The sequence below is a fragment of the Mauremys mutica genome, chromosome 24 (assembly GCF_020497125.1).
Source record: "Mauremys mutica isolate MM-2020 ecotype Southern chromosome 24, ASM2049712v1, whole genome shotgun sequence".
NCBI classification, from domain to species: Eukaryota; Metazoa; Chordata; order Testudines; family Geoemydidae; genus Mauremys; species Mauremys mutica.
Genome location: NC_059095.1, coordinates 6,657,806 through 6,684,499, shown reverse-complemented (window position 1 = coordinate 6,684,499; position 26,694 = coordinate 6,657,806). Strand labels below are relative to the sequence as shown.

General features: G+C 52.5%; 1 protein-coding gene across 15 annotated transcripts in view; it reads left to right on the top strand.

Annotated features, from left to right (window-relative positions):
* Positions 1–9,284, top strand: part of HSD11B1L (hydroxysteroid 11-beta dehydrogenase 1 like) — a 28,428-nt gene extending 19,144 nt beyond the window's left edge. For 9 of the 15 annotated variants that reach the window (XM_044998718.1, XM_044998714.1, XM_044998717.1 and 6 more), the window contains one exon: positions 16–2,535. In XM_044998718.1, coding sequence (XP_044854653.1) covers positions 16–202 — 187 coding nt within the window. In that variant the 3' untranslated portion in view covers positions 203–2,535. Of the gene's footprint in view, positions 1–15; positions 2,536–6,006 lie in introns of those variants that run through there. The other 6 variants (XM_044998721.1, XM_044998720.1, XM_044998725.1 and 3 more) reach the window with 3 other exon arrangements.
* Positions 9,285–26,694: the final 17,410 nt, after the last annotated feature.

Below are 26,694 nucleotides of genomic sequence, written 5' to 3'. Positions count from 1 at the left end.
ATTGTCCCCTTCCAGGGACAAGGTGTACATGAGCGCCTATCCCGCTGCTGAAGCCGCACTGGCCATCATCAAAGGCGGAGCCACCAGGGCACGGGAGGTGTTCTACCCCTGGTGGCTGGAGCTGCTGTGCTGCCTGCGGGATTGGTTCCCCAACCAGAGGGATGTCGTTATACAGAGCTTCTATAACTACACCAGCGCCTGAGGGACGCAGAGCCACCATTCGCTTCGCTCTGCAAATACAGGCGCAAGGCCCTCGCCTCCGGCTGAGGTCAAGGTCAGCCATTGGCTTCCCTGCGAGCAGCATTTGGACCTGGAACAAGAAATGTCGGGAAATTCTTGGCTAAGGGTCCAGTAGCAACCTTAGCTCTGACCCCTCCTCTGTGCCCATCAACCTTAGCTCTGACCCCTCCTCTGTCCCCATCAGCTTTAGCTCTGACCCCTCCTCTGTCCCCATCAACCTTAGCTCTGACCCCTCCTCTGTCCACATCAACCTTAGCTCTGACCCTTCCTCTGTCCCCATCAGCTTTAGCTCTGACCCCTCCTTTGTCCCCATCAACCTTAGCTCTGATCCCTCCTCCATCTGTATCAGTGTCTGAGCCTTCCTTCCTCCCCATCAACCAGTCTCTGACCCTTCTTCCATCCCCATCGACCTTAGCTCTGATCCCTCCTCTGTCTATCAACCTTAACTCTGACCCCCCTTCCATCCTTATGAACATCTGACTGCTCCTCCCTTCCCATCAACCTTAACTCTGACCCCTACTCTGTCCCCATCAACCACAACTCTTTACGCATTCTGCTCCCTGTCTATATTCCATGCATGCTTCAAAGACCTTACGCTGTCGTCTGATCGACGCTGCCTCAGCTTCTCATACCCCTGCCCCTTGCCGCGTTGACTCCAGCCTCTGTGGCCTCGCCCATCCATTCATATGGGCTGGAGTCTCCCCTCTGCCCCAGCCCACGATGTCCCAGGGCTAGGGATAAAGACTCCCCACTTCTCCGATGCAGGATAGAAACCATCCTCCCTGCTGTGTCACCCCCACCTCAAAGACAATCCCCCCTCCCCCGTAGGAGTCAGACCTTCCCAGTGGGATTAAGCCACCGCGTTTCCAAGGGCTCAGGGCCTGGGATTGGCGAGCAGGGGGCTTGGACGCCTTTCAGGAGGGATGTATGTTCACCGTAAAAGGTGGACGATGGCCCCTTCCCCAACCCCAGGCAGCTCCATTCGTCCTCTTCTCCCCTTTCCCTACTTAGCCAATAAGACACGGGTGCTAGTCCGGGTGTCCCCTCCCGTGGGTGCTACTTCAGGGGGCCCCCTTCCCCTCGTGGCCAATAAGACATGGGTGCTAGCCCAGAAGTCCCCCTGTGTGTGAGTCAGAGGGTTCCCCCTGCTATCACTGAGCAAGGAGAGAGTGGGGTGCTCCATTCGGGGGTGCGGGGATTTGCTGGGAGGTTTCTCCCCGGCCTGGTTGGCCAGAGCGACAGGCAGAGACATGCTCCCAGCTCCTGCCCCCTGCTGGCTGGTAATGAAAGGGAATGTGGAAGAACCAGTATGCGCCCAACACGTGACCACATCCTACCGGCCGGGTCCAGGGTTCGGGGAGCACACCCTTCCCAGCTGCGCTCTAAGATCCTTACCCAAACTCACGTGGAGTCAATGGGATCAGGCCCCCATGGCCTGATTGTCAGCAGCACCAGCCACCCACAGCTGCTATGGAATCCAGTGGATTTTGTGGGTGCTCCACCCTTCTGTAATTCGGGCTAGATTAAGACCAGTGCAAAGCTAATTTGAATGGGGCGAGGCAGCTTGGCCACCACAAGGTGGCGGTAATTGGCAGCACAGAACCCAGGCTGTGGCCAAGGACTGGTCAGTGGCTTTCACCAGGGCATGGGGCTGAATACGATTCAGGGAAACTCAAGGAATTCAACGTAGTGCTTCTAGTCTGGCAGCGTAACGATAGCAGTGAACTGGGCCGCAGAAGAGTCTAGCCCTCAGACCAGTGCTGGGCCTGGTGTTTATAACTCAGGTAACTGACAATGCACAAGTAACGGTCGTGCAATAAACGCGTTGTTTCCGTGTGAGCCGCGTTGTGTTAGATTTGTTCGTGCGCCGCCTGGAGGGGGAGGGACGGCGGACAGCTGCAGGGTGCTCTTTGAAGGAGATGGGTGAGACGGAGAAAGTGAAAACAGAGCAGCCACTAAATCCTGCCACTAAAGAATTTTGCTGGCTGCCAGGGAACGAGGGATTTAAGAAGGAAGGGTCTGTTTGAGTGTGCGTGGCTACTTGGGAGTGGAGACTGTAGTCAAATCAGAGAAATGTAGGGCTGGAAGGGATCTCAAGAGGTCACCTCGTCTAGCCCCCGGTGCTGAGGCAGGATTAAATATACCGTCCCCAAAAGTTTACCATCTAAGCAGACCAGAGATAGATTATTGTCACCCTGAGTCCCAGAGAGAGATGCAGTGACTTGACCAAGGTCCTCCAGGGATTCTGGCAGAGCTGGGAATCAAGCCCCGGCTCCTAGGCCTTTAATCACAAGGCCGCGCTACCAATGGAGCTGTTCACAGTCAAGATGAAGGCAGAGGAAATAAAGCGGAGTTGGGCAAAAAAAACCCAGTGTTATGTTTCCTGCAGGCAGGCTGAGCCCAGCTGTCCAGCTTCCAGACCCATCAGAAACGTCCAACCTTAGGCCCACGCCAGCAATGCAATAACAACAGTCGGCCCCTGCTTGGCTTTCCGAAAGCAACATCATTTCCGGTCTAGGCTGCAGGCTGTGGATGTCTCAGCGCTGCCGGGTCCAGAGTGCCTCTATCGTTCAATTCAACCCCTTAAACCGGACGTTGGGGGGGCCGTCTCTCCATCCGTGAGCAGTGGGGCTGGGGGAGGCTGAGGGTATGTCTTCCAGCCGAGCAGGAACTGCAGCTGACTCCTAGGGATCCAGCCCAGAGTTCGGCTGCATTCCCGCCGCACCACGCAGGCTGGAGAATGCCCTTTAGGGATGTGCGGAGGGATTTGGAAGTGGCCCCGGGGGCCGGCCTAGCTGCACAGGATGGAAAGAATGTCTCTGCCCTTAGTCACTAACCTTTTACGCTGGAAACAACAGGGAACGTGCGCGGTGACTCACCGCCACTGGGCAAACCCGCTGCAGTGGGTATTTGTTAAGCAGCCTGTTTGCTTATGTGTGTTTTAGCCCTGTGTGCGGGGAGTCTCTTCAGACACTCTAGGCATCCTGAGCGTGACACTGCAGTCCTGGGGAGGGAGGGGATGGGAGTTCAGCACATGCAGATGTACTCCCAAGCTAATGTTTATCTAGCGAGCGTGGGTGCCACTAGCCGGGAAGCCACAGCAGCACGGGCTAGCCACCCGCATGTGTACTCAGGGTCCCAGGAGAGCGTGTACAGCCTGTGCTAAAGCCAGTGCTATTGTTATTTGAGTGGCTGGGTCAGAACTAGCTCGCGTATGGCTACCCATGCTTCAGTCACACCTCTGACTGCATGTAGACATACCCTAAGTTACAGCAGCCTCTGGGCTGCTCTAACTTACAGTGAGGCTGACAGATCGTCTGCTTGGATAGCTCCTTTTACCAGGGTGCTTCAGAGTCCTTCTCAAAGCTGGGTCAGTACCATTATCTCCATCCTATGGGTGGGGAAACCGAGGCAGCGGCTGCTTGGTGAGTCAACCACAGAGTTACAGAAGCAGGAATGGCTCCGGCCCTAAAGGGAGCATGGCCGGGAGGGATGGGTCTGGGGGAGTAGACCCCAAAGGTTTGGCTTGTTGCACAGTTGGGTCCCCAGCCCTGCAGATATGGGGGGGGCTCCCAATTCACTAGTCCCAGCCACTTCCCTCCGCTGTCACTCTTATCCCTCGCCACACCAATGAAAGTGCATTGAAACTGGTTGTTTCTGTCCAACGTGCCGGACCCGATTCTGCTCCCGGTCATGCTGGGGTACACCCAGATCCACTCCCTGGGCCTCAGGGGATTTACTCCAGCGTAACAGAGATCAGGATCTGGCTCGGGGGGTGGGGGTGGGGGTTCAGAGATGTCCATTTGCTGGGGAATTTTGCTCCCCCACAAAAACCAGGTCAGCATCAACGTGACTTTAAACAGGGGGAAGAGGGCTCATTTCCCCGCCCCCAAATTCCTCCATGAGATTCTGTTGGATGGAACCAGTTATTGCCCGCCGATGCCCCCACTCCCGCCCCCAGCTCCCCGCTCTCCCTCGCAACCCGTCTGCAAAGAATGGACTCTAGCATCTTGTGCACACAAGGAAAGTTTTCACCGGGCGCTGCAAGGAGGCGATCTGCCTTGGGGGGGGGGGGGGGAGGGGAGTAAGAGAGAAGCAAATTGACAAAGGCTAAGAAGTGACCCATGAACGCTCTCCCAGCAAGGCCCGACAAACTTTTCAAACAAGGGCTGGTTTTCCCGAAGGCAGGAGAAAAGCCTAGAAAGTGCCAATTAACAGTGAATCTCTTCCCCCTCCCGCCGCCTCCCCAGCACCTCCCTTGCAGAGCCCCGACAGCTCTGGTGTCTGGGTTAATACCAAAGGGCTTTGCAGGGGGAATTAGAATTCTCCTCTTTGTTTCAGGGGGCGCGTTTCCAGTTCACTGGGCGTTCAAAGGCTAATCAAACGGGACTTTCCCCATCGTGCGGCGGCAGCACAATAAGCGCTGTAGAAATTATACAGTTATCAGGAGCGGGGCTTGGGGAGGGGGGGGGCCTTGGCGAGCCGGAGGGGGATTTGAAAACCAACCCCTCCCACCAGTACCAGTGCCTGCTCCAGCTATCAAAAGCAGGTCTCTTGCCAAAGAGGGGAAAGGAGTAAGTGTGAACAGGAGGGACAGTGCGCAGGGGGGTGGGGGAATGACCCCTTCCCTCGCTCCCAACAGGCTGCATCTGCAACCACTGCGGGTTCCTGGCAGCATGGGGCTGGGTAGGGCCGGGATCTCCAGGGTCCCAGGCTCAACGGGGAGCGAGGGGGGTTGTCAGAGAGCTGGGTCTGCTGGGCTCCAAAATATTCCAGGAGTTTCTTTAATTCACCGAGCAGGCATCAGCCTCAGGCCTTCTCCTCTCATACCTTGTCGGCGCCGACGTTAGCTACGCTTTGGGAGGAGGCACTGGATTCGTTTCCCTCCCCTTCCCCTTCTTTTAACAGCTACTGTGTAAATGCCGCCTCTGTACACAAAGCGCCTGCTCCTGCTTCCGTCTAACTCAATGGGAGTTTTGCCGTTGGCTGCAATGAGAACGGGATCAGGCCCGAAAATGTGCGAGTTCGGTCCCTTGCCCAGTGAAGTCTATGGGTGAGGAGCACGGGCTTGGTCCTTGGTGTGGGGTGTCCCCCCACAATCTGTCTAGCGTTAGATCCCTCTGGTCACTGGGTGTCAGCGAGGTCAGAATCGGGGCTGAAACTCTGGCCCCATTCAAATCAATGATAAAATTCCCATTGACTTCAGTAGGATCTGGCTTTCACCCCAAGGCCTGGCAGGCCAAGGCAGCTGGCTAGTGCATGGGTCCCAAGCCAGCAGTGGGGGTGGCAACAGACCTTTGCTGCGTGTGCCATCTTGGGGCAAATTTTCAAATGTGCCAGTTCAGATTTGCCACCTCACCCATCTGTCCCAGCAAAAACCCGCCCGTGCTGTGCACAGATGAGGGATGGGGGGGACTCGGTGCTCTCATTAATGTTGACCTTTTTCTAACAGGCTTGAAAATTTGTCCCTTAAGATTTGTTGTTGTTCTTCTCAATTGTTTCCTGTTGTAGAATATTTGCTCCTGGCATAACCCAGGTAGCTGGTTTCCCTGTGGAAGAGGAACAGGAGATTTTAGGGTTCGTGCAACCTCTGGTAACTTTCCTATCTGTGTTTTCTTGTGTTGCTTAAATCTAGAATCAAGGTTATTAGATTTGGGGACCATCCTGCTAAATTATCATACATATGTTCCAGTATGATAATCCAGATAGGCTATTCCTGGCCTGTTGCTGGGGCTTGTTGAACAGCTGTTGCGTTCCTCCCCATAGGTGGCTGCATTCCAGAGTTGGGAGAGGAGATGGCTGAGGAGTTTGGCCATTGACCTCAATGGGTGCGGCAGCTGGACCACAGTTGGTGAAGAGCTTTGGGATCCTTCGAGATGCAAATTACTAAGCAAGGCATGGTCTTCTAGAGTGGGAGTTAGCCACCAGTGCAAACCCCTAGATGCAAGCCCATGGCAGTGACACTGGATGGGTCGGGGGAATAGTTTTATCTGAGGAGTCAGTTGCCAGCTGGAGGTTCTACAGCCGAAGAAGTCACACATTGGATTGGTTTTGTGTCGGTGGCATTTCGGCATCTTCAGAGGCCTCTGTTCAGGTGGCGGGGATGTCTGTGTGACAAGGAAGATATGGGTATTCAACGGCGTAATGATGACACTGTCATATGGGGCAGAAACATGGAGAGGAATGGAACAGTTTTTCAGTGTCAAAAGTTCCGGCATATTCATCGCATCGATTGGCTTGATTTTGTCACAAAGGAGGAGACGCTTAGACAACCCAGGCGCACTGCGGTCTTGCAGCAGTTGGGAACTAGATGAGTGCAGTGGTGGGGAGGGGGATCATGTCCAAACTGCAGAGGAAAGTCTGCTTTTACAGAAGATTTATAGTGCGGAGGTCAAAGAAAGTAGAACATGAGGCCCACCCCGAACAAGGTTGGAAGATGCAACTTGGAAGGATTTAAGGAACCTAAATCCTCCCATAATGACTCTTGCTGAAGGACGAAGGCTTGCAAGGGACTGTTCAAAAAGGAAATCCATTGCACGCACCGCTCTGGCTACATCCTAGCCACATGACACATCTGCCACATGCTGCAACCCCCCTAATGTAAACACAGTTCACACCAGTGCAGCATGATTTGCACCAATGCACCTTGGTGGGTGAGGTGTCACCAGCACAGATGCAAATCGAGCTCCACGGGTGGAAATTGTGTCTTTGCGGAGGGTGTTGCACCGCGGGTCTAAAATCCCAGTGTGAGTATGTGTCTCTGCACACACCACTGGCCTGAAAGGGAGTGAGGGGCCCAGGGTTTAGAGATTATCTTGTGGTCCTTAATGTGAAGAGGGACACACCAAAGATCCCCCACTGTGGCGTTACAAACCTTTGGACTGATCAGCCGGATTCCTGCAGCCTCCTTTCATAGCCAGGGCTCCCGGTGGCTGCAGACAAAGCACCAGAGGGTGAAACTAGGGGCACTGCAGCCCAGCTCCTGCCACTCAGCCGACCGGGGTGAGTGAATGACTTATTATTCCTCTCCTGCCATTCACAAGGTGCCTCCCTCTGAAGCGCCAGAAGTTTCAATGCACCTGCCACAAAAGGGCGTTTTCTCCACTACAGGGATCAAACGCTGGGGACACAGAGGCATGTGAAATGCCTCATTTCCCTCCAGAGTGTGGGCTTTCCCCCCCGCCCCTCCACCACCATCCTCCCCTTTTATTTAGAAAGAAAGGAAGAAAATAAGTTTTGTTGGGATTCTGTGCTGCTCCTGGGATCACTTCAGCATGTGGCCAAAGGGGGCTGCGTGGATTAGAAATCACAAGGGGAAAAGGAAGGACTTTGGGGGAAAATGATTAGTGTTGCTGTTGTTGTGTTTATCTCTAGCACCCAGAGGATTGTGGTGGGTGTTGGATACAAATATGTTTTACAATAGAAGGTCTCTGTCCCAAAGTGCTTACATCAAACAGGCGAGACCAAGGGAAGGGGAGGTGTGCACCCATAGAGTGATCAGTGATGGTTAGTAAGTGTTGTGTTAGTTTCACGATGATTGTGGAGGGTATTTCATTTTTTCTTTGCTTTATACATATGCACCGGGCACACACTCTCTGTTGCTCTCTTTCCCTCCCCCCCATACACACACACACACAACCATACACCTACTTGCACAATCATACATAGACACTCACACATACACGCACCAGACACACAAGCAGCACTAACAAACTTATGCAACACACAGTCACTTGCACATACCACCCGTACACCACACACACACAACATAGACCCACACACACCACACCACACACACACACACACACACAACATAGACACACAACACACTACACACACATAACATAGACACACACATAACATAGATGCACTACACCATGCATTCTCATATGGTCCCAGACCCATGCTGACAGCTGCATAATCACACTCACGGATAACCACGTTAGATGTTTAATGGGTTAAGGAGAAGAGCGTGAGAGAAAAGGGCAGAGCTGTTTGAAAAACTAAATTTTCCTTTCATGGGAAATCTCAGCATCTCAAATTAATTTCTGTTCCATGTTGGAGCAGAAAAACTGAACCATGAAAAACTTTTTGCAACATGAAAAAAATCCCCAAAAGTTCCCAATAGGGAACGTCAGACCAGGGACATTCTGCGTTTTTTTCCATCGGAACGAAATGATTTTGACACATTGAAACAAAATATTGTCTTTTGAAGCCACATTTGAGAAATGAAAATTTTCCTTTCAAACTGACGTTTCGATCAAAACGAGATGTGTCCATTTCGATTCTCCTGAGCCGAAAATCAAAACATTCCGTCATGGTTTCCCCACAGAAAATGTCAGCGAAACCACTGGAGTTTTTCAGCTGAAAAATCTGGACTATCTCTAACTGTGGGGAAGAGGGTTAGCGGGTACAAGGGGGGAAAGTGGAGGTCAGTTAGCTAGGGAGGGAGACGTTCTGTTTTAAGCATCCCCAGTGGGCTGTTTGCTCCTTGAAACAACCTCACTTCATATTGTCTCTTTTATCTTAAACTGGGTGGCTGGACGCTAGACACCTGGAGTGGGAGCTCAAAATCATGAGAAATGATGGGATAGAAACCAGTGGGATGATCCGATGGTCTCTTCGGGACTTAAAATCTATGGAACGATGCAAAGCACCCAGGAGATTTAGGAGCACACATCTCATTGGAAATCGGTGGGCCTGTGCTCCTAATTTGCTTGGGCACCTTGGAAAATCTCACCCCTAGATATTATGGTGAAGGGCCTGTTAGAAACACAGACAGAGGAAGGTGCACTGTCACTAAGGCCTGGTTAATACAGTTTTTGTATCGTAATGCCAATGTGGATTCGTGCTGTGATTTTTTTTTTCTACTGCTGTAGTTATACTGCTAAGGCCCAGAGCTATGGGTTGGGAGACCCGGCTTCTCTCTCCAGCAATGCCACTGGCCTGCTGGGTGACCTTGGACAAGTCTCTTCCCCTTTCTGTGCCTCAGTTTCCCCTCCCATCCTGTGGGGCTCCATTGGGGTGGGGGTTTGATGCCTGTAGACGCTACTGCCCTATGAATAATAATAATACTCTGAATAAATAATATCCGTGCGGGTTTCCATCTGTGTCTTTTATAGGCTTTTCCTCTTCCTAGTTGCTTCTTCAAGCGGAGGTGTCTGAATCCTCTTCCTTTGTTATTGATTAGCATGATTATTACTTTATTTGTATTGCTGTAGCTATGAGGGGCCCTTCTCCTGACCGGGTCCCCATTGTGCTAGGCATTCCGGAGTCACATCTTCCCTCTGATCCCCCAGGTTCATTTTGAGGTTGTCTTTTGAAAGCAGCGGGAGACTGAGGAAGAGAAAAAGAGAATCGGAGGGAAAGAGAAGGGAAGGGACAGAGGGAAGGTAAATAGCATTGTCCCCCAGCTGCTCGGGTTTCGGAGATGTGTTCCCTGCCCGTGCTCCATTGGTCCTCGCCCGCCTGGACTGCAGCCCCATATTGACTTCCGGCTTTTGTTCAGAACTCACACCTCCCGAAAGGACAACCAGCACTCGGTGTGTGAAGAAGGTGAAAAGTTCAAGGCAAGATCCCTGTAAAGAGACAAGTTTGGTCCCTCTAATTATCTACCAGGCAGGGGCCTTAGCGCTCCGGACGGGTTCAAGTTTGGTTCACACTTGTTCGGTGACGGAGCCTCGCTTGGCTTCACACTGGCTGATTAAATGTCTCTAATTGTCAGTTCCCATTATCCCAGAGCTCTGCAGTCTGCCGGGCTTAATTGTCTGCCCCTTGGCATGCCTGTCCTGTGCAGCTTTGTTCCTTTTGCGGGTAAATGCTGCCCTAAATTAGGGTTCACACACACAGACATTCACCACACGCAACATACACTGACACACACACAGCATATACACAACACAGTCACAACACACTCATTCACCACACACAAATACACACTACACACTCATTCACCACACACACACAGACATTCACCACACACAACATACACTGACACACACAGCATATACACAACACAATCACAACACACTCATTCACCACACACAAATACACATTACACACTCATTCACCACACACACACAGACATTCACCACACACAACATATACACAACACAATCACAACACACTCAGTCACCACACACAACATATACATAACACATACATTCACCACACACAAATACACACACCACACCCACAACACATACATTTACCACACACAAATGCACAGTACACACTCATTCACCACACACACAGGCATTACACCAGTGGTTCTCAACCTGCAGTCCGGGGGCCACTTGTGGCCCAATCAGCACACAGCTGCGGCCCATGTGACATCCTCAGAGCCACACCGGTAGTATATATATTGTGTGGATGTGGTCCACAGTGGTAAATACATTGAGAACCACTGCACTACACACACCACAAAGACATTCACCACACACAATACACACACATAAACACAACACCCAGAGATATTCACTACATGCAATACAACACAACACCCACAGAGACATTCACCACACACACACATTCACTACACCCATCACACAACACAGACACACACGCACCTATTCACTATAAATATTCACACACAAACACAGCACATAAACTAACGCACATGCACACTCTAATACCTAACATAATAGCTCACATACACATATGCACACACTGGCATGTGCAAATACACACACAACACACATTCGCTCACTCACACGCACACACACCACCCATATACATAGGCACACAGAATATGTGCACACACACACACACACACTACAAGCTCAAGCACACACAGCTTCACAGCCACACAAATACACAGTCACACATACACACACTTCCACACACCTCACTCTCACACGTGCACAAGTGAACACAAAATCACACACTCTCATATACACACGTCAGACATTCTCATGTTCACACACACACAAAGTCTCAAATATGCAGTCACATCTTCACACTTCACAGGGCAGCTCTTCGAGTGTGTTGGGAAGAGAAGGCTGGTGCTAGTGATTAAAGGGATGTTCACAGTGCTGGCCCTAGGTAGGAATATCGAGGAGCCTTTTCCTAGCCCCTAGCTGAAAAGGTTTTGTGGATTTTTTTGGATAAAATATGGTTTATTGGATGATACAAAAATTTTCACACACCATTTTCCTATCGTTCGAAATGTGTACGTTTTCTGTACAAGGGGGAGGGAACCCCAAACTCCCCTAAAAACGACCCTTCCCCCAAAATATTATTTCCACGAAAAATCTAAAATTCTCTCAAAATACTTTCTTTCTCATTTTTCTTCCAATGCCATTTCCCCCTCACCAGCCCTATTTGCAAAGAACCAAAGCCGTGTTGCCCTGCCCATCTCTAGTGCTGTCCTCGCAGATCCATGACGCCCTGCATTCCCCGGGCCGGGCCCTCTGGAGATCTCCCCCTCTCCGTTCTTTAAGGTTGAGTAGCTCTGCCCACTTTGAAACCTCATACAACTTGCTGTTGCCCAGGGCTGGCCGGATGTAAGCGCCCAAGGTGAGAGATCACAGGGGCAGCGAGTGGGGTAATTCATGATGCCCTTGGATTGAGTAAGTTTTCGTTCAATATCAGCTCAGTTCTGATTGGCTATCTCAGACAGGTCGTGATGTTTCTGTTGCCCTGATGGGAGGATTCAGAAGCCCATGCCCGTAAAACTCAGCTTGCAGGAAGCACAAGGGAGTGTGAGCATAGACAAAGTGACAGCATTACAAAATCCAGTTGAATAGCCATGGAAAATCACAGGTATTATTCTAGGGTGACCAGATGTCCTGTTTTTATAGGGACAGTCCCGATATTTGGGGCTTTTTCTTATATAGGCTCCTATTACCCCCTCATGCTCGTCCTGATTTTTCACACTTGCTGTCTGGTCACCCTATATTATTCAGCCAGCTGTTGTGAAGTGTGCAAGAAGGTCTTGCGGTTACAACACTCAGCTGGGCTCCAAGGTACCTGGTTGCAATTCCCAGCTTTGCTGCAGGCTCCCTTTGTGTCCTTGGGCAAGTCATTTAAACTGGCGCTGCCTCAGTTTACCCCGCTGTAAAATGGGCACGGCCACTTTGACCTATGTCACGGAGATGTTGTGCAGTTAGACCTGTCTGGGTTTGTGAGGTGCTCAGATATGATGGTGATGGGTACCAGATAAGCAGCTAGATGTGGGGGGGGGCTGCCCCTGTGAGGCCGAGGAGAGATGGGGCCCCTGTGTATTCTTTAGAGCGGGCCCTGCCAATTAGGGGTGATTGATTTCGATGGGGCGCTGCCATGTGTTTGCAGCAGATGCTGATGAGAGCAGACAAATTGCTCCGGAGAGAACATCTCATTCATCCTTGAAACAAGCTCTCCTTCCCTGAAGTGCTCCCAGCCCCCTCTCAATAGCCTCTTTGTTATTCCCAAACCCGCGCCCCCGGCGTCCAGATACTGAGGCAACAAGAGACGCACGAGGTACAAGAGAAACCTTCCCCAGCTGCTTTTCATTTGCAGGCCCAGTGCAGGAGAACAGCCTGCAGGAGCCCAGAGGCAGCAGCAAATGGTTCGGATCCTCTGTCCCCCTGGCCGGATGTGTCTCACTGCCCCAAGGGGGCCGTAGCTGAGATCGTTTCGCTTTTCCGGCAGCAATTCCAGCTCGTAGCGGTTAGCACTAGGGTACAATGGGGTGCAAATGTGTGTGTGTGTGTGTGGAGGGAGTCATTCTTCTTAATGCCTAGCAGAGGGGAGCGGAGTCATCAGCCTTAGCATGGACCAATGCTGTGTTCAGCCCAGCAATAGAGGGGAAACTCCACCCCCCTTCGCCTCTCCATCTGGCAAAGGGTTGAGGCAGCCCCTTGGGATTCAGCCCCGTTCAAGGGTTTCAGGCACCTCCAACTCCCACACGAGGTGCTGAGCAGCACAGGCTGGTGCTGGAGACGAGCCAGAGAGGCCCAGATTTTCATCTCGCCGCCGTGTAAACCCCACCGAGGCAGCTTCCCGGCTGCACCAGAATGGCCTGACTCTGTGCGGAGGGGGCGTCGCGTTAAAAAGATGGACAGCCCGTTTCCCGCGAGGCCGAAGGCAGCTCCATTTTTTTGCCCCAGGGTAGCTTCGGTGTCGGCCTCCGTCAGTCCGAGAGCCCCCAGCCTTTCCGTGACGGTGTGAACTCCAGGATCGTTTGAAGTCTGGCTTTTCCCTTCTCCTTTCAGCATTGCCACGGGTCCGTGGACGCTGAGGAAAGGAACAGGGGTGGGGTGAGCTGGCTAACGGGGTTGGGGTCAGAACCCTTCTGAGCTAAATCACCAGCTCAGATCCAGCCCAGTGACCCAGAGGGGTTATCATCTGTCTGGTGCCCGTGCCGCAGAAAATGCCACCAAAAGTGGCCTCTCTGCAGCGACTCCCAAGAAAGCCAAGGCCTGAATGGTCCCTGGGTGCTTAACGCTCCTCTCGCAGGTGATCAGCCCAAACCAGAAGGGAGTCCGAGGAGATCTCAAGGGAGTGTGAGCTGGTGTGGCCTACCCCTCCCACCGAGCCCATCAGTGTGTGCGTGCACCAGGAGAGCCATGACAGCCAGGACAGTGACTACCGTCTGCCTCCCCCCCCTCCAACTACACATCACCTCTGAATATGGCTTACCAGGCCTAATCCTCAGCGGGTGTAAGCTGGCAGAGCTCCACGCATCTCTGTGATGCTGTGCTGAGGAGCTGGTGCCCGGAGTCAGAGCGCCCAGGCGAGTGTAACTCAATTGCCCAGGGGCCAGAGAAGAGAGGCATAGCAAGGGAAGACGCCGCTAGCAGTAACAACCCCCCACCCCCGCAGCCTTCTTCAGCTCCGTGCTCCTGCCTCCTTGGCATGTAAATTACACCACAGTGGCCACGTGCCCCCAGATCTAAAACAGCCTGGGTTAGTGTCAAGGGGGCTTGATTGTGCCTTCAGAGGAACCTGGGCACCTGGATCAGACTCTTGATCCATCCAGCCCAGTAGCTCCTGCACCAGATGCTTCAGAGGCACATGCGAGGACCCCCACAATAGGCTAATCCCCCACCCCGGCCCCCGGCCATGAAGGTCTCATTGCCTGCCCCTCTCTTCCTCTCCCACTTGGCCCCTGCTCAGCAGGATTTCCAGATGGGACAGTCCCTGGGATTTTTCTTTCCATGGACGAGCACCTCAGTGGATGATTTCCCACCCCCTTCCCCTTTTTTTTAATGATTACTTCTCTCTCCGTGCAGCTCCTCCCCAGTTGCCTTACTGAAGCCAACATGAGGCAGAGCCGTGCTGTCCCTGGAAGGAGAGGGTGAGGGGTGTGTGTGTGTCTGGGTGTGTGTGCAGAGGGCACAAGCAGTGCTGAGTGACAGGCGGCTTGTTTCCACACCTGTTGCTGCTCCACAAAATAAGGTCAGGCCACACCCCTGTCTGTAGGGTGAAAGGGCCTCCCAGGGGTGTCATTCCCATGTCATTTGCTGCCCATTGGTTTAGGATGGAAATCCCACCGTCAGCCCCTCCCCCACCTGCCCTCCAAAAAAATGAACCAGGACTTTTGGAGCAGGGGCCCAAGTCAGGGGTCTGCTTTAGCCTCTGACAAGGTTGGCAGCTGCTGAGCGGGTCCATCTCTCCACTCCCTTGCACTGGCACAGGGGTGAAGTGCCCCTGGGAGGGTAGCCGGTGCGCCAGGATGCCTGTAATCTGCAGGGCTCCCGTTACTTTCTGGCCCTTGTGTGACACTCCGGTGCTTTGGTTCCAGAGCTCCGGGGCAGCAATGCCCCTGAGAGCAGGGGCCGGGCACCTCATCAGTGAGTAGCGGCTCTGCTCCCCGTCCCCACCCACCAGCTGAGCCCTTCCCCTGCCCGCTGGCTGGAGGGGGAGCTGGGCAGGGTGGGTGTGAAGTGAGCGATGGTGCCTGCCGGCAGAGAGCAGCAGGCAGAAAGGAAATGGTGCACAGCGGAGTGGAGACTTTACTGAGCTCCTCACCACCCCAGCGGCCTCCATCCGCCCGCTCCGCTCCCAGCTGCTCTCGCTTCCTGCCTTAACCGCCCTGCGATTCCCTCACCTTGCGCCTGCTGTCTGCACGCCCCCGGCCTCTCAGCCTGCCCCCACCCCTCAAGCGGGATGGAGGTGGCTCTAGCCAGCTGCCGGCTGAATACGGGGAGAGCCCTATGGGGCGAGTGAGGGGATCCGGCACAAACACCTGGGAACTTTTGACCATGCGCCTCGCACCTCAGAGTTGTTAACCTGCCTGCCAGACGGGATGCTGAGCAGCAGCACCTATTCAAAGCCTGAGCCAGGTTATGCCCAGGTAAACCCAGAGCAACCCCACAGTGTGAGTGGTGGCCTGTAAACTGTGCACACCAACTTCCCTGTGCTGAGTACATCTTCTGGGTAGCTGCACAATCAAATACTGCTCTATTTACACATCTGCCTGAAAAGAAATGAAGAGTCACTCCAGTGTAACGAGTTAATAAAAGGTGCACAAACCTCCTTGCTGGTCTCTGGGAGGAGGTGAAATTCTTGTTGACGTTGTTTTGTATTTAACACTTGGTTCCAAAGTTCAGTGCTTGTCCCACCTCTTCAGTATTTTTACTGTAAACAGTTGCTGTGCAAATTCAGTGACTCCAAAATGCCAAGTAAAGATTTAGTCTTTAAAAAAAAAAAAAAAACTTCACTGAAATCCATGCAGTTTGCCACAGTGGGGCTGAGAATTTGGCCCTCCATCTATGAGGTTGCAGAAAACCAGTGCTTGGAACGGCTGAGGCTTGCAGTGTCCACACGTAACACCCATCCATCCCAGGCATTTGGCAAGTGTTGGTCGTCCCAGTTGGTTGCAAGGGCTGGGATGAGTTTAACTTGAGGGCAGCTGTGCCTAGGGTGACCAGACAGCAAACGAGAAAAATCAGGACAGGGGTTGGGAGGTAATAGGAGCCTATATAAGAAAAAGACCTAAAAATCAGGACTGTCCCACTACAAGGGACAATGTGGCAGCCGCCTTTGTCATGGGTTTGACGGTCCTGCAACAGCTCCTAGGCCGGGGAGTGAATCCTTCCCCTCCTCTACAGGAGCAGCAGGATTTGGGGGGCTCGCACGGGGCGCACCCTGAAACTCTGCCCGGAGGAGATATTGGGTGGGGCTGAAGATGCCTTGGGAACAGGATTCCCCTCCCCTGTCCATGAAGAGACCCCCTCCCCCATCTTTTTCTGCACCCAGTGAGGGCCAGAGAGTGAGGGGCGGGCGCACGATGAGCTGGATCCTAAGGGATCTAGCTGCTTCCCTAGTGCCTTGCACTTTGTGTGAAACGCTGCTCCCTTTGCACTGGTGTAAATGGCAACACGAGGGGAATCAAGAAGATTTAGCCCTAAGTGTAGACGGGATCAGAAAAGGAATACGCCAGACGAGCTGGTAACACACGTGAACCAGGGGATCTGGGGGGGGGGGGGAGGGGGAGGGGGAGGGGAGCTCCATTTCCAGCAGCGGCTGTTATGTTTTTGCTCCCTGGTGCAAGAAATCCACCGTTTCCAAGATCGTACAAAAGAAGCATAAAAAGCCTCATTTATCCTGTACACATTCCACCCACGAGGAATTTCTTCCCTGTAATATTTTGCAGGCCCCCTTCTTCCTGCCTCTGGCCCCTCATAAATAACCCATTTTCTCCGGGACGGCGCTGGGGGGTGAGGCGGGGGGATAGGGAAGTTGCTGAGTCTGTGCGAAAGGTGAACCAGCTGTAGTGGCTGGGCCGGAGCCGGGCGTGGAGATACCAGCCAAACTCTGGCAGCTGTGCAATGAAAGGGGAAATTGTGCTGCTGCCGTGGGGGTCTGAGATGTTCTCTTCCTCGAAGGCAGGGGGAGAAGTTCTGACATTCAGAAATAGCTTCGAAAAATCAATCGGGTAATTGACGGCATCAGGGCCGGATTCAGATCCTCAGCTGCTGTAAAGGAGCACAGGTCCGCTATGCTGCATTACACCACTGAGGAGCTGGAGCCGATAATTTAACAGCAGCTCTGGAATGTGTGCGTACAAAGTATGTTAATACCCCAAACATCCCCTCCACCACCAACACCCCCCCATGACCCAATTTCCTGAGGATTTCCTCTGAGCTCCAAGTCTATGAGTAATTCGGCAGTTCTGTTTCCCCCTATCTGTATTTCCCAGCTCTGTGGCTCGTAATGACCACCAACTGGGCAATATAACTGCATGTTTTTTTTAAAAAGCCATGAGATCAGTCCCTATAATAACATTAGTTTGTAATATTTGTATTGCTGCAGCATCTAGTCGCCCCAGTCATGAGTCGGGGCTCCAGGGTGGTAGGTGCTGTACGAGCACAGAACAAAAAGATGTTTCCTGCCCCCAAAGAGCTTGTTACTTTAAAAATATTAGCGGTGGCACAAGCAGTGACACCTGTAGTTAAGGTCGCCTGGCACATTATAAAGGTTCTGTTTTCTTAATATTCCATTATAAGACTTTGTTTTCAGTCATTTATAACTTTGGCAAACTTGAACCGGTCAAGCTAAAATTTTCCATGCCTGAGGTGTCTTCCCAAGGCTGAAATATTTTGGAAAGTTTCAGCTAAAACGGTTCAGCCATCTCGGAAAACGAAGTAAGGAAAAATATGCTGTTTGCCCATGTTTAAAAAAAAAATGTTGACAACCATTTTGGTGAGAAAGTCTAGCGCCTCCAGGCTTTGGAGCAAAGAATTGAAATTTGGCAGGGGGGTCATCTTTATGCCAGGGAGATGCCTTTTGCTTTCCTCGCGAAATGCACCCAAATTTGGCCAAGTTATAAGTCTCTAAAAGTCTCAGTTTGCACATGCTCAGTAGAGACTTGTTAGAGTTTTGCAGCTGCATTCTCTGAAGAGTCTGTCTGCACTGAGCACGCTCCATCCCTTCGCAGCTCCTACATGTGATCAGACTGCATGCACCATCCTCACTGAGCCTGCTGCAGCCTGGCGGTGGAGGGGCTTCAGCAGGACTTTCTCTGCAATTATTGCTCTCAACTGCTGGAGACCCGGAAGCCAGCTTTGGTGCTGGACACTGGACAGAGAGTCTGGGAGACCATCCCCTGGTGGCATGGAGGAGGGGAAGGAGGAAACAAGCCTGACTCGAAGGCAGAGGGGTGAGGAATGGAAAAGAGATGCAGGATGGTGGGGGGAAGAGGGTTGGGAGCAGGAAGCAGGAGAAGGGACAGAGGTAAGAGCAGAGGGGGACCTAAAATGGGATAGGAACAAAGGATGGGGGAGGAGAGGACCCGGCGAGGAAAATGGTAGGAAATGAGAACAGGGGCTGGAGCCAGGGCCAGAGGCTGGGAATTGGGATGGGCAAAAGCCAGAGAGGCACAGCGGATCTGTAACCACTAGACATGCTGCCCCCCTGAACATGGAACCGGCCCCCTTATTCCTGAGTCTCAGCATTCCGCTACTGTCTAGCGAACAGCTGTGAAACTCACTTACTCCGTTGGCTCAAGTGTCAGAGGTCTGTGCGGTGGATAAAGAGCTCACCCTGCTGATGACCTATGTAGGGGGGTCAGGCTGGTTCTATGTGATGATTTCCCACACACACACACACACACCTCCAGGTTTTAAGGTTTTAAAAAACTTGTGAAATTACCCTGTGCCCTGACTGAGGCAGGGGTCCTGTGAGGGAACTTGTGATGGTTTTAATGCAGGTGCACAAGGAGGCCAAATTAAGGTTGCATGGAGGGCCATAATTCCGAGGTCTTGACTTTTCAACCTTAACGTGCTTTTCACACAGTGCTTTTAAAGTGTAAGTATTAAAAGCCCCAGCTGAGATCAGGCCCCTGTTGTGCTTGGCGCTCTACAGACATAATAAGAGACAGTCTCTGCCCTGAAGAGCATCACAAGACAGAAAGCGGAGGAGAAAGGAAGGATTGTTATCCCCGCTTTATAGATGGGGGAACGGAGCCACAGCAAAATATAGGGCTTCTTGGGGCTGCTCTAACTTACGCACTGCTTCCCATGGCCCCTGGGAAGCAGAGACTAGCCACCAGGCCCCTGATTTGCTCCCTGTTCTGAGGGCTGGGAACGAGGCTGCTCCAGAACCTAACAACACCTCTGCATGACCCGGAGAAGTCCCATGTGGTGAGCATCTCGGGGAGTGTTTCCCCTCCACTTCAAGACCCCTTTGCAGTCAGAGCGGGATGAGGTCCTCATTGTTTGGCCGGGGCTCCCTCTCTCTCTCTCTAGCGTGTAAGTTCTCAGCAGTACAAGCCCTGCCCCTGTCGCATGCTCCACCTGCAGGGAAGCAGCAGGAATCTGCCTGGGGAAGGTATGGTGCCTCCAGCTTTCCTCGCTGCTCACCCAAGCCCCTTGTTCCTTCCTCCTCCCGTACCTGGGCGGTGAGGCGAGGCAGCTGGATGGAGGCTCGGGGTGGGGTGGTTGAGATGGGGATCTGGCTTTGCTTTGACAAGTGGGGATAAATCGGAGGCATTGCTGTTGGCGACGACTCCGGGGCCTTGGGGAAGGGCGGTGGTGGGGTCAGTGGCAGCTCTGTAACCCTATCCTTCTGCCCGAGCGAGGCTGAGCCGCCTGGGGCCAAGGGTTAAAAGAATTGGCTGAAAGCAGTGCGGGAATCAATGCCTGTGACCAAACATCCGAGGAGAAAAGGCCCATAGTTCTGAGTGTGGTTTCAAGAGGGGACGGACGGGGCTGAGGATTTTGTGGGGGCGAAAGTCGGGCAGAGCAATATTCGTCCTATTATCCTCTACTTCTGGGCCCCACTGAGACCAGTACCCTGGCTTGGATACTGGGTGGGTAGGATCCTGGGGCAGTTGCAGGATAGGAGAACAGCTGGGAAATCCTCTCTGAGTTGGTTTCTAGACAAAGTTTGGTAGACGCCAGGCCTTCAGGAATCAAGGAGCTGCTCCTCTGTCCCTGCTGCCGGACACAGATGTTTGGGGCGGGGGCTAATAAGGCTAGGTGGAGCTCACTTTTCGTGGCCCAATCAATCCCAGGCTCCTTTGCTGAGGCGCCCTTAATTTCTCCGTGCCTCCGTTCCTCCTCAGTTAAATAGTGATAATACTACTTCCTTTCTCCCACAGTTTGTTGTCTTGTCTATTTAGACTATAAAATCTTCAAGGGACGGGCTATGGAGCACCCAGCACAATAGAGCTGTCTCCAGACCCCCTGGTAATACACCTAACGATAATTAGTTGCTACCACCCTGAGGTGGATTTGAACTAGCAGAATCCTGTGAAAGGCTCCGTTTTGCCAGTCCCCCCAAGCCGTGCAGCCCGACTGCTGCGAGTGTGACAGCTTTCCCCGCGAACAGTTCAGCGGTGTTAATTCCATCCATCACCAACAGCCACCCTCAAAGCACGTGGTACGATCACGAGCCAGAAAGCCAGGCTCCTTTGTTCCAAGGGACGGGGGGAAGCGGGATGGACATCAGGTTCCCAGGAGGTTTATTTGTAGCGTTGAAACCAGACTCCAGCGGAGGCGATTTCGTTCTCCAGATGTCTGAGTTTATTCACACACCCCGGCATGCACTCCTCTCTCTTCCCCGGCCTCCTGCCTTGTGGAGAGACAGGTCTTTCAAAACACGCTAGTTCCGCTGTGCTTTTTTTTTCTTCTGTTCAGTTTAAAGCGAGACCTGGCAGGGCGACAGTAACAAGAACTAAGAAACTCAAGGTGGGGAGAAAGCAGAGCCAAGACAATGATTTAAAGGCCTGCGGTTTCAGGCTGCCGTGGTATCTGGCTTTGCACACGTCTCCATCCCGGCTAACTGTGAGGCCTATCTCGCCTGGGTTTTTAACGTTTTCCTTTCCCCCCGCAACCGATTTCAATAATTACAGACTCCGAGGGCAGCCGCCAATTTGCTAATTTGGGTTAATCGCCGCTCCGGTGATAATGTAGCCGGTTCGCTCTCGACCGCCGTCCTTTGAGACCCCCCCGGGGCGGAGGCGTGACAGATTGGCTCGCAGCTAGGCCTCAGCGCGAGGCCACGGCTTCACGGTCCCCTCCGCCGTTGGCGGGGCGTGGAGAACGGGAGGGGAAAGGTTAGCCGACGGGGACAGAGGCACTTGCAGTTCAGGGCTTTATGAGGAAACCATCTGCACAGCTGCAGAGCTGTGAGTTAAGAATTCCTGAGGCCTAACTTCCTGTGCAGGAATACCAGGCAGCCTGTAATAGCCGTTGCTCGTTAATGCTTTGTGATGTCAGGGCTTTGTGGTTTCTCTTTTTAAACGCTAACAGGTGGGGATGTCTGGGTTTTTGTTGCTAGCTTTTTGGGGCTCCAGGTTCCCGATCTGCTTGTCTCCGTTGCTTTTAGAGGGTTCAGCTTCTCTGTCCTTTCCCCTCGGGAAGGCCCAAAGACACCTGGGTTAAAACACAGCTCTTTCCTTAGGTCAAGCATGCTGGGCAGCTCTGCAACCAAGGAAGACGTGCTCTCCTCCTGTTGCTTTCCCACGTCCCTTCTCCCCCACCCCACCCCGCCTTCTCCATGCTTCGGCCACCTGCAGGAAAGCAGCAGCTGCCGCACACATGCCCCCCCCTCCCCTTTCCTCCACTGCATTCCCCAGTTTACTGCCTCCGGTTGAATTCCTCAAGAGCTGCAAAAGGTTCTTCTTGGCCTCCATGAGGGAAGGAAGGGCCTATAGGGAGAAGTGGAGTTCCAAGCTGGACTTCCTATTCACAGGCTGCAATTGATTTGCAAAGTAGATGCACCATTTATATTAATACCTACTTATAAACCTCACCCCAGCTCCCACCACTGATAGGCAGCCACCTCTGGAGTGAAGCATGGCAGTAACTTAGCACAGGAAGTGAAGAGTAAATGTATCCAGCCAGAGCCACAAAGCGGACTATGGCTAGACAGAATGTAATTGCTCATGTTGGAATTTGGCCAGCGTGTCTGGGGCTAATCCCCCAGCCACAATGAAAATTGCTGCTGGCTCTTTACTGACCCCAAGTGACATGGGGCTTGGTTTGATGTCTCTCCTGAAAGATGGCGCCTCCATCAGCACGGTGTCCTCTCCCCATAGGCTGGTGGCGTTGATGCATCAGAATCGCCATCCGCACTTCGTGGCGCACACAGGCGCTCTCTGGAGATCTCCCGTTCAAGTTCCAATGTGACCCACCCATCCCTGTGAAAAAGGACAGCCTGCTCGTGGGGGAGCGAATGGCCACTGGGCACTGGATGGTGGTGTCAAAACCACTGGAAAGAGGAGTGCAAGGGGTGGGGGAAAGAATTGGGAGTTAGGACAGTTTCTGAAATTCGTGGCTCTGCTTCTCGCGGGTGTCATGCAGCATAGCTCTGCTGAATTCAACGGCGCAATGTCAGATCTGGCCCCTAGAGATGTTTCTCCTATATGAAGAAACAGCGAGCGCAGGCAACAGTTCAGAAATGATAACCACACTTTTCCATCCATGGCCCCTTCCTGCCGCTCAGCCTGCAGCTGACCCATAACCATCCCTCCCACCCCGCGTCAGACCTGCCATTATGTGCCATGGGATCACACAGAGAGCAAGTAGACAGAAAGAGATAACCGCCTGGGAATGGGAGGCTTGGCGGAATGTCAATAAATCTGGCCAGTCCACGTAAAAAGTGCTGTCCTCTGGAAATTAAACACTGAATCCTGTGGGGTACATGGCGCAGGCTTCTTATGCTCATGAGACAAGTAGTCAGAGAAGGCACTTGGGGATATTGTGTTTGGAGTATCCATCTGTTTGTCTCCATACGTACCTTTCTATCTAAGTGTGCAGCTAATCTATCACGCTGGTACCCTATGAGAATTATTATCTGCCGTGTCAGAGCTGACGGCAGCTGCCGCGGAGGGAGAGTAGATTGGTGAGCTAGCTGGGTCCTTTACCACTGAGATCTCTACTTATGTCATCATCGCTATATCACTACGGGATGCCAACTCCGCGGTGTCCCAGGGTCCCTTCCAACCCTGAGATTCTATGAAAAGCACAATGAGGCAGAACTTGGTTGATTCCTGTGCCTTCCGCCCCTCCATGCTCGACTTCAGTGCTCCTTGCTGACTGGGGCAGATTGGTCTATTTCCTTCCCCCTGTCCCCTTTTCTGTAGCACCTCCTTGTAGATGTGCGAGCCTCACACCTATCTTGTCTGTCTAATCGCCACGCTGGCCCGGCACGGGAAATAATCAGAGGTCTCCTCCTTCACTGCTCCATCCTGGCCCCTCTCTCTCTTTCATCCCAGGCTCATTTGTGTAGCAATATCTGTGAGGGCTTTCCTGCTGCATCTCAGCTGGTTTCCTGCACAGACGTTCAGTCCCAGCTGAATTTTAGGAAGCCCTTAGGTGCTCAGAGATGAGTGGGATGAGTGCGTTATAAATGTGTGGATAGATAGATACTTTGGAACTCCACTTCAAGCAGAGGAATTCCAGGTGGGGCTCAGCTTGTCTGAGTTTGGCTGCTAAAGCAAAGCTTATTTAAAAGACTAGGCAGAGATTAATGAAAGGCTTTTCATCTGCAAAACAAAAGGGTCCCTAGGCAAGCCTGCGTCTAAAATGGTGCCAGCAAGATGAGATCAGAGCCCTGGACAAGTCCGCAGGGGCCATGCATGGATGTAATGCCCTGCTTGGCCCGTTACAGTTCAGCTTAGGATGTAACTAAGTGCACCAAGAGAGAAGCTGCCATACCGTGTCGTTCCCCATTAGGAAGAGAAGGACAAAACGTGGCTCTGTGGTGAAGGGAGGTGAGAGACAGGTAATAAAGGATGGGTGAGTTACATGGAGAAAGTAGGGATGGGATCCACACAGATGGGCTGAGAATTGTGATCGCTGCTTTACAAAGAGGGAAACTAACTTGCCCAAAGCCAGAGGACTAGATGATGTCTAGCCCGCTGCTCTCATGATGTCTAGCCTGCTGCTCTAACCACTAGACCACACTGGCTTCCTCGTTAGAGTCTCACTTTCCTGCCCACCCCTCTTCTCAGGTGAGGGGGCAGGTCACAGTTCCTACCTTGGTTCTGCATCAGCCAGGAGTGCCCTGATCCTCCTCTGAATTTGCCTGTACTGTCAAACAGTTGTCCCCAGGGTTTCCAGTAATCACAGCAGAACTAATGCAACCCTTCAGCTCCAAATGCCTTCCGTTAACCCTTTTATGCAAGGCCACAACTTCACTTCGCACCCCACAAACAATAATCCGGGTCCTTGGGTAAACAAAACAATCCTTTCGCCATACAGACACCTGAGGACAAGGGACCAAAATCAGCCCTGGCACAGCCCCAGGACTAAAATTGGCCTGAGGAGTTAAAAATATCCCCTAAAATGGTGATGGAGTGAGACAAAGAACGTGAGAACAGCTACTCTGGAGAAGATGAATCGTCTGTCCATCAGTCCTAGCTCAGACAGAGGCCAGTATGCAGCCTTACTTTTTGCAAGCTCCCCCCAAAGCCTTCCTGCATGGGCTCTTCCGGACTGGTCATCATGTCCCACCTCAGCCTGCTTTGAATGAAGATGTGAACTCAATGTCTCTTTGCAAGGAGAGTGCGGAGATCGGAACCCCTGACGCTGCTTATTTGTATCCACCCAGCGGGAGACAAAGGGGTTTTGGCAAGCGCTTTGATTCACAGCAGCGAATGCCATGTAGGGAGGAGGTAAATCTGATCCTTCAGTGGTCCCTGTGTGGCGTCCCCTGACAGGAGAAACTTGGTCCAAAACCAGTCCTCAGGAAAGGCACAGAGGCCTCCTTTGCCAGGGATAATCCCTGGTGGTCTTTATGGCCCCCTTGTGTCAGCCTGGCTGGTGTAAAGGAGCTGCAGGACAATGGTGAACCAGTGAACAGGCAAGTCAGTGCAATGGAGTCCAAAGGAACATAGAACTACAAAGGGCAGGGTAACAGCTCGTCTTCCCATTGACGTCAGCCGGAGCTGCCCCTGAGTGCGGACTTCAGGATTTGGTCCAATATGCACAGGCGTCACTTAGCCAGCCACTAAAAGGCAGTCACCTCTGGGATGGAACATGGCAGCTGTTTAACAGTTCCCTTTAGGATCAGGCGTGACGGAGAATGTATCCAAATACAGTTGCAGCGGGTGGATTTTAGATGGTGGACGGTAATTACGCGAACAGGATTAACACCTGGTCTTGCCTGAAGTGCCAGGAGATCTTGAATGACCACAAGTGCTCAGGGTTTCAATTTTATGTCTCGTCCAAAAGACAGGTGGGTGGAGGTCAGCTCGTGGGAGGGTCTGTGTGAAGGTCAGAACTGCAGGGCTTCTGGGAGGTTCAGAACCGGAGCGTCTCTGAGGGAGCTAGGGAAGGCAGTCATGCAGTGGCTGGGGAGTTACAGTACTTGAGGTGAGGGTGCGGAGTGGTGCGGGCGAGCGCAGAAGTTCTCAACCTTTTTCTTTCTGCCCCCCCCCCCCATATGCTGCAAAAACTCCACCGCCCACTTGTACCACCGCAACTGTTTTTCTGCATATAAAAACCAGCGCCAGCGTGAGGAGGCAGCAAGCAGGGCAGTTGCCCAGGGCCCCATGCCACAGGGGGTCCTGCAAAGCTCAGTTGCTCAGGCTTCGGCTTCAGCCCCGGGTGGCCGGGCTCAGGGCCTCAGGCTTCAGCCCCATGCAGAGGGGCCCTGGGCCCCAGCAAGTCTAATGCTTGCCCTGCTTGGTGGACCCCCAGGGGGTCCCAGACCCCTGGTTGAGAACTACTGGGCTAGTGGACTGAGAACAGATCTGGGAGTCAGGAGCTCCTGAATTCTAATACCTGCTGCTCTTCCACTGACTTACTTAAGGGCTTTGGCCAACTCATTCCTCCTCCTGTCACCATCTGGAACATGGGAATGATGCTTAGACTGTAACAAACTGGCTACCTTCTATGTCGGTGGCACCACTGCCCAGTCCTGGTTAGGATCAGAGCCCTTCAGCTCTATAATAGGCCCCGCGCCACTAATAGAGATTCTCCTTTGCCTCAAGGCCTGTGGTTTTCAAAGGGCAGGAATTGAGTTCTCCTCCTGGTCGTGCCATGAGGTTGTGTGTGGCCACAGTGTGCAGCATAGCAACAGCTGGGAAATTCGAGGGGGGCCTGAATGTGACAGTGCATGCTACATACCTCACATGAGTTTGTTAGAATTAGTTAATTGGCTAAATTCTGCTCTTACTTACTCTGGTGTAAATCTGGAGCAACAATACCTGCAGTTGCTCCGGATTTTCATGAGTATGAATGAGAGCAGAGCTGGCTCCAGACTTTGTCAAGTGTCCAGAGAGATCACATGCAATTTGGCCTCGTGGATATTGGGGTTCTCTCCTGGCTCTGACACGCTGTGTGACCTAGAGCAAGGCCGTGACCTCTGTTTCTCCTCCCACCCTTCGTCTTTCTTTTCTATTTAGCTTGTAATCTCTTTGGGGCCAGGGCTGTCTGTCTCTCAGGGTTTATAAAGCATCCAGCACAATGGGGCCCTGATCTTGGTTCGGGACTTTATGGTAATGCAAATAATAACCATGTTGCTTGCTCGCTTCTGCAGATCCATGCATTGATTTAAACTGGATTAATCCATGAGCTA